General features: G+C 37.0%; 1 protein-coding gene across 1 annotated transcript; it reads left to right on the top strand.

Moving 5' to 3' along the window:
- The first annotated feature begins 12835 nt into the window (after positions 1-12835).
- Positions 12836-15193, top strand: LOC110451245. Its single transcript, XM_021499163.1, has 2 exons — positions 12836-13139; positions 14743-15193. The coding sequence occupies exons 1-2, from the start codon at positions 12951-12953 to the stop codon at positions 15025-15027; spliced, it is 474 nt and encodes a 157-aa protein (XP_021354838.1). The 5' UTR covers positions 12836-12950; the 3' UTR covers positions 15028-15193.
- Positions 15194-18956: the final 3763 nt, after the last annotated feature.

The raw sequence follows: 18956 nt of genomic DNA, 5'->3' as shown, positions 1-18956 counted from the left end.
CGCAAGTATATGTAGGGAATGATATCAAATGATACATGTTTTCAGAAGTAATAACAATTTCTCTGTTTCGTAAGTTATCAAAGAGTTATACAACTTTTTGTCAGAAATAATTACTCTTAAATTGACTTATCTTTGTCGTTTGATGTTTTAATATATTAATAATTTATAGGAGCAAGTCACGGTTCTTTTTTATTTCATCATATGGACTTCATAATGTAAATGAAATACGTTGTTTGTGCTAGTGAAACGCAGTTCAAGGCTACAGCTAGGGCGGATGACAGCGCGTGGAATGTAAAATAATACGACGTACGGTTATGTTCGTGAACATACTGAAGAAATTTAAAAGATATCATACACCAACACAGATACTTTACACAGTTAAACAATCCTCATATACCGTACAAACTACTCAGCTACTTTACACACTACTCAGCTACTTTACACACTACTCAGCTACATTACACACTACTCAGCCACCTTATGCATAATACAGATACATTAGACAGAAAGATACCTTACACACTACACAGCTACATTACACACTACATATTTACCTTACACATTACACAGCTACATTACACACTACATATTTACCTTACACACTACACAGCTACATTACACACTACACAGTTACCTTACACACTACACAGTTAATTTACACACTACACAGCTACCTTACACACTACACAGTTACCTTACACACTACACAGTTAATTTACACACTACACAGCTACCTTACACACTACACAGTTACCTTACACTCTACACAGTTACCCTACACACTACACAGCTACTCTACACACTACACAGCTACATTACACACTACACAGTTAATTTACACACTACACAGCTACCTTACACACTGCACAGTTACCTTACACACTACACAGTTACCCTACACACTACACAGCTACGCTACACACTACACAGCTACATTACACACTACACAGCTACCTTACACACTACACAGTTACCCCACACACTACACAGTTACCCTACACACTACACAGCTACGCTACACACTACACAGCTACATTACACACTACACAGTTACCATACACACTACACAGTTAATTTACACACTACACAGCTACCTTACACACTGCACAGTTACCTTACACACTACACAGTTACCCTACACACTACACAGCTACGCTACACACTACACAGCTACATTACACACTACACAGTTAATTTACACACTACACAGCTACCTTACACACTACACAGTTACCTTACACACTACACAGATACCTTGCACACTACACAGCTACATTAAACACTACACAGCCACCATACACACTACACAGTTACCTTACATACTACACAGTTACCTAACACACTACTCAGTTACCTTACACACTACACAGATACCTTACCCACTACACAGTTACCTTACACACTACACAGTTACCTTACACACTACACAGTTACCTAACACACTACACAGTTACCTTACATACTACACAGTTACCTAACACGCTACACAGTTACCTTACCCACTACACAGTTACCTTACACACTACACAGTTACCTTGCACGCTACACAGTTACCTTACACACTACACAGCCACCTTACACACTACACAGTTACCTAACACACTACACAGTTACCTTACATACTACACAGTTACCTAACACACTACACAGTTACCTTACACACTACACAGATACCTTATGCACTACATATTTACCTTACACACTACGCAAATACATTACACACTACACATATACATTACACACTACAAAGTTACCTTACACACTACACAGTTACCTTACACACTACCCAGATACCTTACACACTACACAGTTACCTAACACACTACACAGTTACCTTACACACTACACAGTTACCTAACACACTACACAGTTACCTGACACACTACACGGATACCTTATGCACTACATATTTACCTTACACACTACGCAAATACATTACACACTACACATATACATTACACACTACACAGTTACCTTACACACTACACAGATACCTTACACACTACACAGTTACCTAACACACTAAACAGTTACATTACATACTACACAGTTACCTAACACACTACACAGTTACCTTACATACTTCACAGTTACCTTACACACTACACAGTTACCTTGCACGCTACACAGTTACCTTACACACTACACAGCCACCTTACACACTACACAGTTACCTAACACACTACACAGTTACCTTACATACTACACAGTTACCTAACACACTACACATATACCTTACACACTACACAGTTACCTTACAAACTACACAGATACCTTACACACTACACAGTTACCATACACACTACACAGTTACCTTACACACTACAAAGTTACCTTACACACTAAACAGTTACATTACATACTACACAGTTAACTAACACACTACACACTTACCTTACACACTACACAGATACCTCACACACTACACAGTTACCTTACACACTACACAAATACATTACACACTACACATATACATTACACACTACACAGTTACCTTACACACTACAACGTTACCTTACACACTAAACAGTTACATTACATACTACACAGCTACAATACACACTACACAGTTAACTTACACACTACACAGTTACCTAACAAACTACACAGTTACATTCCACACTACACAGTTACCTAACACACTACACAGTTACCTTACATACTTCACAGTTACCTTACACACTACACAGTTACCTTACACACTAAACAGATACCTTACACACTACACAGTTACCTTCCACACTGCCCAGATACCTTACACACTACACAGTTACCTTCCACACTGCCCAGATACCTTACACACTACACAGTTACCTTCCACACTGCCCAGATACCTTACACACTACACAGTTACCTAACACACTAAACAGTTACATTACATACTACACAGTTAACTAACACACTACACAGTTACCTTACATACTACACAGTTACCTAACACACTACACATATACCTTACACACTACACAGTTACCTTACACACTACACAGATACCTTACACACTACACAGTTACCTTACATACTACACAGATACCTTACACACTACAAAGTTACCTTACACACTAAACAGTTACATTACATACTACACAGTTAGCTAACACACTACACACTTACCTTACACACTACACAGATACCTAACACACTACACAGTTACCTTACATAGTACACAGTTACCTAACACACTACACAGTTACCTTACACACTAAACAGATACCTTACACACTACACAGTTCCCCTACACACTACACAGTTACCTTACACACTACACTGTTACCTTGCACACTACACAGCTACATTACACACTACAGAGCAATCTTATGCATTACACAGGTACATAAAACATTACACAGATACCTTACACACTACACATTTACATTACACACTACACAGTTACCTTACACACTACACAGATGCCTTGCACACTACAAAGCTACATTACACACTACACAACCACCTTATGCATTACACAGATACATTAAACACTGCACATATATATACCTTACACACTACACAGTTACCGTACACACTACACAGATACCTCACACACTACACAGTTACCTTACACACTACTATACCTTACACACTACACAGATACCATACAAACTGAACAGATAATTTACAGACTTAACAGCTACATAACACATTAAACAGCTCCCTTACACACTACATAGCTACCTTACACATTACACATATACCTTACACACTACACAGTTACCGTACACACTACACAGATACCTCACACACTACACAGTTACCTTACACACTACTATACCTTACACACTACACAGATACCTTACACACACTACACAGATACCATACAAACTGAACAGATAATTTACACACTTAACAGCTACATAACACATTAAACAGCTCCCTTACACACTACATAGCTACCTTACACATTACACATATACCTTACACACTACACAGATACCTCACACACTACACAGTTACCTTACACACTAAACAGATACCTTACACACTACACAGTTACCCCCCACAGCTACATTACACACTACACAGCTTCATAACACACAAAACAGCTACCGTACACACTACACAGCTACCTTACACATTACACAGTTACCTTACACACTACACAGTTCCCCTACACACTACACAGTTACCTTACACACTACACTGTTACCTTGCACACTACACAGCTACCTTACACACTACACATATTTACTCACTGAACAGCTACCTTACACACTACACATCTACCTTACAGACTACACATATACCTTACACACTACACAGTTACCGTACACACTACACAGATACCTCACACACTACACAGTTACCTTACACACTAAACAGTTACGTTACATACTACACAGTTAACTAACACACTACACACTTACCTTACACACTACACAGATACCTCACACACTACACAGTTACCTTACACACTAAACAGATACCTTACACACTACACAGTTCCCCTACACACTACACAGTTACCTTACACACTAAACAGTTACATTACATACTACACCGTTACCTTACACACTACACAGATACTTTACCTTACACACTACGCAAATACATTACACACTACACATATACATTACACACTACACAGTTACCTAACACACTAAACAGTTACATTACATAATACACAGTTAACTAACACACTACACAGTTACCTTACATAGTACACAGTTACCTAACACACTACACAGTTACCTTACATACAACACAGTTACCTTACACACTACACATTTAATTACACACTACACAGTTACCTTACAGACTACACAGTTACCTTACACACTACTATACCTTACACACTACACAGATACCTCACACACTACACAGTTACCTTACACACTAAACAGTTACATTACATACTACACCGTTACCTTACACACTACACAGATACCTTACACACAGTTACCTTACACACTACACAGTTACACACTCCACAGATACCTTACACACTACACAGATACCATACAAACTGAACAGATAATTTACACACTTAACAGCTACATAACACATTAAACAGCTACCTTACACACTACATAGCTACCTTACACATTACACACATACCTTACACACTACACAGATACCTTACACACTGCACAGCTACCTTACACACTACACAGTTACCTTGCACACTACACAGCTACATTACACACTACAGAGCCATCTTATGCATTACACAGGTACATAAAACATTACACAGATACCTTACACACTACACAGATACCTTACAAACTGAACAGATAATTTACACACTAAACAGCTACATAACACATTAAACAGCTACCTTACACACTACATAGCTACCTTACACATTACACATATACCTTACACACTACACAGATACCTTACACACTACACAGCTACCTTGCACACTACACAGCTACATTACACACTACACAGCTACATAACACACTTAACAGCTACCTTACACACTACACAACTACCTGACACACTACACATATACCTTACAAACTACACATATACACTACACAGATACCTTACACACTATACATATACCTTACACACAACACAGATAACTTACACACTACACAAAGCTACCTTACACACTACACAGATACCAACACACTACACAGCTACCTTACACACTACACAGCTACCACACACACTGCACAGAACCCTTACACACTACACATATACCTAACACTACACAGATACCTTACACACTACACAGCTACATAACACACTTAACAGCTACCTTACACACTACACAACTACCTTACACACTACACATATACCTTACAAACTACACATATACACTACACAAAGCTACCTTACACACTACACAGATACCAACACACAACACAGCTACCTTACACACTACACAGCTACCATACACACTGCACAGAACCCTTACACACTACACATATACCTAACACTACACAGATACCTTACACATTGCACAGCTACCTTACAAACTACACATATACCTTACACATTACACAGATAACTTACACACTTCACAGCTACCTTACACACTACACAGATACCTACACACTACACAGCTACCTTACACACTACACAGCTACCTTACACACTACACAGATACCTTACACACTACACATATAGCTTACACATTCCACAGATAACTCACACACTACACAGCTACCTTACACACTACACATATAACTTACACACTAAACAGCTACCTTACACACTACACAGTTACCTTACAAACTACACAGTTACCTTACACACTACACAGTTACCTTACTCACTGAACAGCTACCTTACACACTACACAGTTACGTAACACACTACACAGATACCTTGCAAACTACACAGCTACATTACACACTACACAGCCACCTTATGCATTACACAAATACATAAAACACTACACATATACCTTACACACTACACAGATACCTTACACACTACACAATTACATTACACACTACACAGATACATTGCACACTACACAGATAACTTACACACTAAACTGGTACCTTTCACACTACACAGCTACCTTACACACTACACATATACCTTACAAACTACACATATACCTTACACACTACACAGATACCTTACACACTGCACAGCTACCTTACAAACTACACATATACCTTACACACTACACAGATAACTTACACACTACACAGCTACGTTACACACTGCATAGATACCTTACACACAATACAGTTACCTTACACACTACACAGCAACCTTACACACTACCCAGATACCTTACACACTACACATATACCTTACACACTACACAGCTACCTTACACACTACACAGATGCCATAACATTAAACAGCTACATTACATATTACACAGATACATTTCACACTACACAGATACTTTACACACTACACAGTTACCTTACACACTACACAGCTACATTACACACTACACAGTTACCTTACACACTACATAGCTACCCTACACACTAAACAGCTACCTTACACACTACACAGATACCTTACACACTACACAGATACCTTACACACTACACAGATGTCATAACATTGTACATCGCCCCCTCACACATGCTATACATTTTATAATACACAAACGTGTTCCTTTCTTCCTGTTATCGAAATAAAATTTGCATATATATCTTAACAGGACACTTAAGCGATACCAGGGAGCTATATTAGATACGTCCGTGTTGATACATGTATACAGTGGTTTCCATGCCCTATATCTTTTTTTTTATCCCTCTTGGCCCACATCTTCATTGATTACCTTTGCTGCTTCCAGGAAGTTAAACTCTTACCTGTCATCCGACACGCTAGCCTTGCAAAGCCCCAGATAAATAACAATTTTCATATGTAATAAAAACGAATTTTAGTTTAATGTTAATTGCATGCGTCATAAAATTACCTGACTTGACATGCTTCGTCAAAAATAGAGAAAAAACATGAAAATGTCATGATGCATATTTACGCTCATCGCGAATTTATACCATATTTGCATAACGTACCAGTGACTGTCACTACAGAGGACACATAATCATATGGTATAAAATAGTGTAATATAATTATATATATTCTGTATGCATTTTGGCGTTAACATGTAATTTACTACTTGTAGAAAATAGTGTAAAGTTATCAATATACTTGATATAGATCATATGGTCCCCTCCTTATACCACTGTCTTTATCAGAGCCAGTACAATTTACCTTAAAATTCGGTGAATTAAATAAATAAATAAACAAATAAATAATAATGGTAAAAACCAACAACCGCATTGGGCCTATATACTGGCCAAAATCAGAGATATATTATCATACAAGTCTTTCATTGAACTTTCACTGACCTAACTTTTGACAGTTACTTCAAAAAGTATATTACATACTATACGAAAAAACATATGGCGCGTGGACCGTCTAGCTACTGTCCCTGGGGTTAATAAGTCAAACTCAAGCATATCACTTTAATTACAGTGTTAATTACGTGGACTATTTCATGACATTCTTCAGTTTTTTACCTGTGATACACAGTAAGCTTTAATGTATACAATATATCTAAAGGTATGTACTTAAGATAAAAAAAAAAAGACATTAGAGAATGGTAATACATTTGGCTATGGGCTAATACGGTAATGTTTGTGTATGTAATAAGACCACGTGAAATCGTACAATGTATGTTAGATAATTACATAAATTGTCAAAATACTTAACGTTCATTGCCTGTCATGGTCTTCAAAAAACAACACGTGAAACCCCAGAGGAGAGATCAGACGAAGCTCGCATAATTATGATCAAGTGTTATTTGGAGCTGAGCGATCTCTTTGGAATGTCGACCTACCCGGTAAAGCCCGAAGACACACAGCACAGGTTGTTTTATTTACTATAATAGATCGAAATTGTTGATTTGGTACACACTTAAATTAAATCGGCCAAACACTACAAATTCCTGACCTACAATTTCAATTTAACAGTACAGCGGAACGCGTATAGCTTGTTCATGTATATATGCCACTTCTGCAGGAGACACGGCTATAAAGTCGAATACTGGTCCACGGCACAATGTAAGGACATTTTATTAGCACCATGTTACAGCGCTAACAGAAATAAAGCAATGACACCAATGACATACTGTATATATTCTGTCTAAGTATATGTTATAGGTACTAACTGACACCGTAAGGCCATTTCAGTCTTTTCATTTTAAACACTACTGTCTGTTCTTTACAGTTCCCATGCCAACGCGAACATATTTGCCGTTTGTCACATATTTATGACCTTAAAAAAAGAAAGGCGATTGAATAAGAAATGTTTCGGCATAGAAATATCTTCTGCTTTATTTTTTTATGCATTAGTATATCTTTGTGGCATGCCAATTCTTTAGATCTATATATCAAACGAAAATAATATTAAACAGAAATTAAATGAATGCGTTGTGACGTCACGTTTACTTGTCCATTTGGCGTTTGACTCTCCATTTCCCATATAAGCGCTGAGTTGATCTTGAATCAATATGTGTGTTGAAACCATCCCTTCCGACCTTATTACAACCATTAGGCATTAAAAAAATTGAAATTGAAGCGGACTTAAAACCACAGGCACTCAAACAATAAATAAACAAACTAACTAACAATTTCTTCCGTTTTTTCGAACAATGACGGTTTGTAAACTATACAGGTTTTTATATATAAAGCATATGTCTACAAAGGTTTAACTTGAAAATATGTACGAGTTGGCAATCAAATCGCCGTCGATTCGTCTACGCTCTAAACGTACATGTATCATGTACACTTAATTACTATACATGCACGAAATGTCGATCAAATTGACAAATCTACTATGTACATTTTGTTTAAAACCGTGTCATAGCTGTGCGAGAGTCTTTGAGCCCACTCATCTCGATTCTGAACTGGTGCATTGTGGCGAATTAAGATGGCTTAATTTAAATGCCGCTTGAACAGGTTGCTTTCTCTATCCAAAGCTTTGGAGTTATCCAAGTCAACAACTTTCTTGAAATTCCAGGAATTCCGATCTTTGAAACCAGGACTTTTAAATCACCATCAACCAATCAGGTTCCGACAATACCGATCGCGTCATTGGCGATATGCACGCACAAAAAGACAGCGCGGTTACCTCATAACCCTTTAATTCAGTGACTGATACTGTAAACGAACGAGTAGTTCGGATACATTTTTCGCTCCCTCCAAGCCTTCGTCCATAATTCAATATTAATATATCATGTATACATTTATTCGGATGTAAACTATATCAGTCTTATTTTCTTGGATTTTAAACATCTATAATACAAATATTATATTTTATTATAGTTTACAGGAAATGTCCAAGACTGCTGAGAAGACTGTGGCAGTTAATTTGTAAAGTATGGAAGAAAGGGACCATACCCAAGTGCTGGAAGAAAGCAGAGCGAATCTTTGCTTCTAAAAGAGAAAGACTCCAAGACGGCCGACCAGTTTAGGACCATGTAGCTGCTGGGTGTCGAGGGAAAGATCTTCTTCTCGGTACCTGCCAATCAAATGACAGCCTACATGGTGGATAACAGTTACGTCGACACCTCAAGTCAGAAGGGAGGATTCCCCGGGTGTTAAGGATGCGTAGAGCACACAAGCATCATCAGTCAACTGATCAAAGAAAAAAGGTAACCTGACAGTGGTATGGTTAGATCTTGCAAACGCCTTCGGATCTGTACCACACAAACTGATTGAGGCAGCCCTGAACCATTATCATATCTCAGAGCACATCCGGAAAATGATAATGAGCTACTTTGGAGGGATACAGTTGCGGTTTACAGTTGGGGAGAACACTACGGCGTGGCAAGACATGGAAAAGGGAATAATTACAGTACAGGGTGTACCATTTCACCAATAATCTTCATCATGGGAATGAATATCATTCTCAAGGCAGCAGAGGGAGAAACTAGAGGACCTAGAATGGAGTCTGGCATCTATCAACCAGCCAATAGAGGCTTCATGTATGACCTAACAATCAATACCACCACAAATGTACAGGCCAGATGGGTCTTGTCCGCGCTGGAGAAGGTGGTTACATGGGCACGGATGCAGTTCAAACCTCGGAAATCACCTTGCATGATTATGAGGAATGGCAGACTCAGCCGGCAGTTTGTACTAAAAGTCCAAGAAGAGAAGATACCTTCAATCATTGGCAGCACCATCAAGTACCTAGGGAAACGATTTGATGACATACTCAGTGACAGCCAGAACCACAAGAACGTCCAAAGTTAAGTGCGCCAGTGGATGAGAAAGATCCACAAATCAGGACTTCCGGGGAAGTAAAATGTATGGATATACCAACATGACATGTTAGGCGCACATGGCTGCTGCTGTATGAAATACCAACCTCAATAGTAGAAGGGTTAGAGAAGTGGCTTGGGGCCCAAGCAAGTTTCACATCAGTTAGGCTGTACAGTTGTTCGTCAGAACTACAAATACCATTCAAATCGATTGTTGAAGAGTTCAAATAGCAAAATACAGGCTGATGATGACTCTGAGGGACTCCAAAGATGCGAAAATCAGCAAGGCAGGGATACAGACAAGAACAGGGAGAAAGTGGTCAGCAAGCACTGCAGTTGTATGCAGGTGAAGCAGAGAGTATAGTTGAAGGATACTATCGGGAACACCTGCGTCGGAAGACAAGGGATTGGCTTCTCTCATTTCCAGCAGTGGGAGAAAGCAATTACCCAAGAAAGACGGCAAATGGTGCAGACAGAAATCAGAAGGAATGAGGAGGAAAAGAGGAGAGTGGAATCTGTGGAACTCAGCAAACAGGGAGCCTCATTGGACCAGATGGAATCTCCAAGAGGAGAAGATGACGTGGGCGGAAGTATAGAGGATGGAGCCCTTCCGGACATCATTCCTGCTACGATCAGTGTATGACACCCTACCATCTCCTTTTAACCTGCATAAATGGGGATTGACTGAGGATCCTTGCTGCAAACTATGAGGAGGAAGAGGAACAATGGCTCATATCTTGTCTGGATGCAAAGAAGCACTAAGACAGGGTAGATACCGATGGAGGCACGACAACGTCTTGCGAGTCCTAGCAGATATCCTTGAAGTGGAGAGAAGGAAGAAAAAACAGGTGTAAGAACAAACCAGGCTGGTATCAGGTTTGTGAAACCATGGGAGAAAACCACAGTTAAGCCTCGAAGCAACTCGGGCGCAAACATGAGAGATGAAGGTTGACCTTGACAGGAAACTTGTGTTTCCAGGAATTGTGAAACAACGCTGAAGCCTGATATGGTAATATGGTTAGAGAAATCCAGACACCTCATCGCCATAGAGCTCACCGTTCCATGGGAGGAAGGCTGCGAGGAAATCCACGAGAGAAAGAACGCGAAGTATGATGAGCTAATGGAAAAGTGCAGGAGCAAAGGATGGACAGTAAGGCTCTTTCCAGTGGAGGTTGGCTGTAGAGGGTTCCCCGCACAGTCAGTGTGGAGGACACTGCAGTCGACATGACTCACTGGAAGGACAAGAGCTACCGCCATCAGACGATTGGAAGAAGCTGCAGAGAGAGCATCGTGCTGGCTATGGCACAAACGAGAAGAGCCGATGTGGAAGCCGACATAGACGAGTAGTGGTTTGGCCACCACTACTGACCCACCAGCCGGAGGTGGGTCAGTAGTGATGACACTCGATGACGTCAAATGAGGCTTCACGACAAGAATGACAACAGTGACGGACTACAAGTCAAGGATATCACACGATGCAGATTTACCATCATCTGAAAGCAATCATCATTTAAATATTGCTGTGCGATTAACTTTTATTGTTTATCTATGTTAGTTACAGTGTTACTAAGGAAATTTTTACCCGAAGTATTATATTTCCGAGTGGAATAAACTCCTTCCTGATATTGTGTCTAACCCGACAACAAACGCTTTTAAAACAAACCTCATCCATCACTTTGTAAACACAAATTTAATTCTATCTGTCGACAAACTTTTCTCTTTCCATCTTAACTCTCCTCTGACATAATTCTTCAAATTGTTGAAGTTGGTCATTACGCTGTAGATGTAGAAGTTTTTATATAAGCATATCTATGATGATGCTGCTGCTGCTGCTGATGATGATAATGATGATAACTGATTATTATGATAACATTTTATTGTTGTTTTGATAACGATAATGAGGATATTGATGATTGTTATGATGTTGAGTTTGAAAATTGAAAATTGTTGAAGAAGGTGAGTAGATGTAATTGTTTCTATATACTAGACCTACTATATGTTGCTGTGATAACAAGAAACTTTTTACATACATTTTTTAAGCTAACATTTGAACAATGATACCCGTTACATTATTTGGGAAACGAATATAGAAGAATAGAGGCTCACAATCCGGACGGAGCCGTAACCGGTAGTCGATTTTTCTTTTACTAATTTTCAATATGGCTGCCTTCAGCACGTTTTGAGAAAACGTTATTCCATTTATTCATACTTTCACCGATTTCACGTATTTATATGCGTAAATCCTTTACAAAGTATGGCGAAGGTAATACGATATGTCGGCCGTGAAAGCCACTTCACTGGAAAATCCCTTTTTGAGATTGCAGCCAATTTGAAGTCATGTAAAGGTCGTGTTGTGCACAGAAGTAGGATGAAGTTTGATCCTAATTATAAAGAGAAAACGTATGTCACCTTGGAAGACGTAAAGCCGGATCTTTCTAAACCGGTATGTTGTAAATTGAAGTCTTGTGTAAGAAAGTGTAATATATATATATATGAACCAATCGTATTGTTGTGTAGCGTTTTTGATGGCAGGAAAATTGAAATATTGCTACAAAATACAAAAAAAAAAAAAAATCTGAAAGATCTACGATTGCGTGACAACAGTTATGTCTATGATTCTAAATAATTTTGAAATGATTTGATAACATAACAGTTAAACTTGGTACAATGTGTTATTGACTATAAACAATTTGCATGTGCTCCTTTAAATTTGGCGATAATATGTAGACAGAATTTACTATTAAATGACTTTTACATATTGAGAAAATATTAAGTGCAACTGCTGGACTGTGGTTCGAATTCAGTAGTAGGGCCATTACCCTCTCATTTCTTCTCAATGGTTCTGTCCAGTTCTGCTACCGTGATGAATGTTAACACACAAATCGGGTTGGGGAAAACCACGAACTTGCATATAATACGCAAACTCACCTATTATATGCCAATAGGGTTATGGATTTGTTACTAAAAATAGCCAAAATCACTTTAATCTAACTTTTTCAAATTCTTTGTCCAAGTCGCATTTATTCAGTCATGAAACATAATACAATTGCAAAAAGAAACTTTATTTGCATGTGGGAAAGTACCAAAAATAGATGCAATACTTCCGGTAAAGTTACATCAAGTTTCTAATTAGCCAACACTTTCAGTTAAAACATCTTTTAGCAAAATATTATTTACCTTGTCGTAAATTAATGCGATTTTTAATAATATCTTGCAAAAGTTACTGTTAAAGCGATTTGGGTTATTTTAGTAATTATATAACAAATCCATACTACAACTGGCGTATAATAGGCGAGTTTACGTATTATATGCAAGTTGGTGGTTTTCCCCAACCTGCAAATTGTATATCAGTGGGGTTTTTTTACCTATATTTACAACAGCCTGTATTCAGCTGCAAAACTAAGCAAAAAAAAATCATTAAGTATGCATGGATTATATTCAGACAAATTAGGATTTTTATTGAAAAAAATTGCAACAGTTTTACAACTCAAAATGAAATAGACATGTATCTGTGGAAAGAGGGTCCTCCTTGGAATAACGATCCTGTAGAAAAAGCTTAAATCAGAAGTAGGTAATGATCACTAGAGCTTGTATGTATGTAGCAAACAAAGAAATCTGAGGACCAAAGTCATCCTTGAATTCCAAGGGTAACATGTACAATATGTAATGACAATATCGAAGGCTCGGAGCGTGCCTCATTGTGGATGATACAAGTAGACTTGTTTAATCCTTTGATGTAAATGCACCAAAGGAATCATGTGGCAATGAGATGGCAAAATTGACCGACTTTGAATTTGGATGTCCCTCTTCAAATTTTTGACCTGAAATCACTCAAATAGCTAACCATATGAGTTTCATTTTGTCTTGATATAATATATATATATTCAAAGTGTGCAGAGAACACAAGTTAGAGTAAATACTGTGATTTTAAGGATTGACCAAAGAAACTATACATGATTTGGTATGAATTGTTAAAAGGGAAGTAACTCAGTCTTAATCAAGTTAATGATGGAGGAAAATTATTTTTGTACTTTCTTTTATTTCAGAACTTCAAAGGAGGCACTGTCACAGGATACAGAGTGCATAGAGGAAATATATCTGACAAACTTGTCCAGATAAACAGTGGCATGAAACAGGATTGGCATCTTGTATCCAAGGAAGATGAAGAGGAATTCTGTAAAATTGATCGAGTACACAAGGTTAATTATAACCGCCCCAAAATATATCAACTTCCACCAACATTGGCAGCAAAATTGAAAACTATTGGAACCGAGAAATCCCAACTTACTGAAGTTCCGTTTAGGTTTAAGAATAAGAAAAAAACCCACTAAAACTGATTTAAAATGTTAGTATTTTCTGTGTGAATGAGATATGTTTTGAACAAAAACAAATTAGATAATATTGGTCGAGACTGAAATTTCTGAATTTTGTATACTGTAGTATGGAAAAATGTGAATATTAAAATGTAAAAGATATTGGAATTTGTCTCCATCTTATTTATTGTGATTCTTTACATTATTTTCATTGTTTTGCAGTGGGTTTTAATCATATGCAGTGTTTTTCAAGAATGACCTTTTAAATACTTGTTTTGTTTGGTTTGGTTTGTTTGTGTTTTACGGCCTTTTAATAGCTATGGTCATTTAAGGACGTAGCATATTTTGGTGGTGGAGGGAAAGCCGGAGTTCCCAGAGAAAAAACACCGACCTACGGCCAGTACCTGGCAACTGCCCCATATAGGCCTCGGACCCGCGACCCAATGGTGGAGGGCTAGTGGTAACAGAATGTCAGACACCTTTTAAACCACTTGGCCAGCGCAGCCCCTGTGGATACTCGTAACTTGGTTAACTATCACTCAGTTTGTATAGTGTCTGTTGCGTTTGATGGCTCCTGGGCCACTTGTATAAAACATCTCAACTCTTGAGATTTCCTCAAGTCTAAGATTTCCCATAGACAATACATTGCTTGAAATTTTCCTTAACTTTGAGATGTTTTATACAAGTGGGTCCTGGCTGCTATGTAAGTCATGTTTATTTAGGGTAAACAAAAATAATATGTATTTCCATACCGAAAGAGCAATCAACATGAATTAGAACACAACAAAGAAGATTACTGCCCCATTGGCCTTATATCTGCTTCAGTTACTTGGAAATCGGTTGTTGTGATTCTTGCCAGTTTTCCTAGATATGCTCTGAGCAAGGGAAATATGACCAGGGAAACTCAAGTGTTTGAGGGTGACTGTGTTTTATTTCCTTGTCATGTGATCAATATAATCCATCAGACATGCTGTTATGTAGATGAGGTAAAAAACAATATTTTTTAGGTCATAATATCAACTAAGTAAGTGAAATCACATCTTTCACATTGTTTTATACTTAACCAAGTTGTGAATAAGGACCCCATGCATAATGACAGTTCTTGTTAAATTACAGATTAAGCTAGCATTGTGTCATAGGTTTCTGCAGCTGATTACCTGAACGCATACATTTTTAATTTACCTGTTGGGCAATTTGTTTTGATAGTGGTTATGGTCTTTTTCTTAAGAGTTTTCACAAATTTTCACAAGTTTTTATTTCACTCAGCCACACTTTTGTGTGGTACAAGAGGTCACATTTATACAAATACAACATCTTATTCTGTATAACAGGATTTACAGCATAATAATCTACAAACTTTTTTAAGGAGAACAGTGTTGCAAATTTGAAATGTTCCTTTCATTTTCATGGTCATCGGATAATTATAGTAATACTTTGGTATATATTTTTGCCTCAGTTCCGTAATCTGACTGTTATAACAAATAAATAATGGAATTCGTCACCAACATCGATGTTACAGAGAGGTCATATTCTATTTCCCCTTGGGACACCTGTCCATCTTCCTGTTCCGATAGGGAGTTTCAAATTTGATGTTCTGAATTTAGACATTATTTCCCGATCTTTTTTCCCAAGCTGTTTCAGATATTCTTCTAAGCCAAAATCTTTCTTAAAAATAGAATAGGTATTCCGTCTGGACAATATTGTGACATCATAACTTAGATTTAAGGATTTTTTCAGTAGCGGCTTGCTTACAGTGTATGTTTTTTGAAATATCCATACATAGTTTATTCTCGAGTTACCTAGTAATTCTTTAATATTTTGCAACCATTTAAACTTAATGGCGTTATTTTTGTGTAACTTGTACATGATTTTGTAAATTTTGCCCGAGAGCTTATGACAAGTGACTAGATTATCCGAAAACATTATCATTTTACAATTGATTTCAATCTGGATAGGATATCTTCCTGTTTCTCCGTACACCATGTAGTTAGCAGTGCTTTTTCTAAGATTTAGCAGTCTCTTACAAAACTATAAATGATTTTTTTTCAATTGAAGTGTTATTTTCAAATCCCCAAACATCTGCACCATATATTGGAATTGGCAGCACTATGGAGTCCTTCGACTCCTAAAAAGTGTCTGATTTTCAACAAGTGAATTTACCTAGGTATAAAACTTACCTGTTGGAACTCAAGCACATATGCTTATATAGGTATTCATATATTTGTTTTACTTTTTTTTTTACTTTTTTTTTTTTACTTTCATATTTTTAATAATATTAACATGCTGATCCTTGTAGTAATTGATATAATATTAATTAAACTGATCTTTCAATAACAGATAACACCGTAATTAATATATATATCTTAGTCATTTACCGTGGAAACCAAATCTGTAAGTAAGTGATACAATCACATTTTTAAAGAATCAATGTGGTTTTAAAAAAAATAGTATTATTATTGTTAATTTGAAAGTGAAAATGTCAGTGTTTCTACATCTGGCAGTCCAGTCTTTATGCAAAAAAGCATGTAAAATGTATCATCCGAGCTACTCAAAATCCAACACTAGTGACAGACTTTAGGCCTTAAAGCAAAAGTTATATCAAATAAAAAAAACTATTAAAGTTAAATTTTAACATTGTAATACAGACAATGCAACAATTACTGAAATAAAAAGGATACAAATAAATTTGTATGTGTGTATTTTGACTGGGGGCTTCACTATTCAACTCTCATATAGGTCAATCTGTGCAGTTGCCGTTTCAGCCTTCACCATCTTGAATGAGATAAGAATCTCTTTATGGAATCAGTAGCTTTTCACTGTATTTTATTTAAGAAGTTTTCGTTCTCATAGTTTCCTCCTTTCATTTGAGATTTTTTCTTTAATTCATTTTTTTTTTTTTTTACATTTTTAGTTTTCTATTTAGTTTTTTTTTTGCATTTTATAAATTGCTTTTCAGGTTTTAAACTTTCAAAAAGAATCGTTCATTTGTGCTGAACAAGAGCTAAAACATTTAAGCCTTCGTCATATATGTGTTTTCTATCATGACATATTTTTAGGTCACCTGAGCTTTAGCTCAATTGACCAATTGTATCCGTCTTCGTCCGTCATCGTCCATCGTCCGTCGTCCGTTAACATTTTACATTTTCAACTTTCATTAATATTTCATGGGAAGGTTACTGACATCACCCTGACCAAGTGTTGTTATTTTTCGGGTCGATCAGAAATCCAATATGGCCGACACGGCCGCCATTTTGAAAAACTATTTCAAACTTGAAGTCAAGTTTTGCTGGGCCGATTGAACTGAAACTTTGTAGGAATGATCGACCCATGGTCCTGACAAAATTAAGTTAACGTTATACTTAACTATTTTTGTACTCAAATTGGTACATATTTCAACAATAAAAATAAATACTGTAGGACTCAGGTGACCGTTTAGGCCAATGTGCCTCTTGTTTTCTTAGGTTTTTAAATGAGTATATACAGAGTTAAATAACTTTTAATCCTTACTTTGAAAGCTAAATCAGACAATAAAGGACTGGTTAGGGACTATATATTTATCACAGATACAGGAATAGTTCACTGTTATTTCAAACATTTTCTTTATCCTTTTTTCAAAATATAAGGAGACACTTTTTAGTGTTACAATTTTTTGATTTGACCAAAAATATTGAAGCAAACATTATCTATGACAGCATTATTCTTGCTTTTATTTATGAGGCAGATGACAGTATTGTACCCCATGTAAATAACGTCTTTTATAATTCATAGTGCTCTATATTAGTAAGTTGAAGCCTAGTTTACCACCTATTAATATGTGAGCACCTTTATGCAACTAACAACTTCGTAATATCTTTTAAAATATATTTGAACACATCAGAGTATTTAGAAGTAGTATTTCCCAAATATTGATGATATTATTCTTTGGGACCTTATGCAAGTTAAATAAA

This window comes from Mizuhopecten yessoensis, unplaced genomic scaffold, assembly GCF_002113885.1.
Source record: "Mizuhopecten yessoensis strain PY_sf001 unplaced genomic scaffold, ASM211388v2 scaffold5877, whole genome shotgun sequence".
In the NCBI taxonomy this organism is placed as follows: domain Eukaryota; kingdom Metazoa; phylum Mollusca; class Bivalvia; order Pectinida; family Pectinidae; genus Mizuhopecten; species Mizuhopecten yessoensis.
This window is presented reverse-complemented; position numbering and strand designations above follow the sequence as displayed.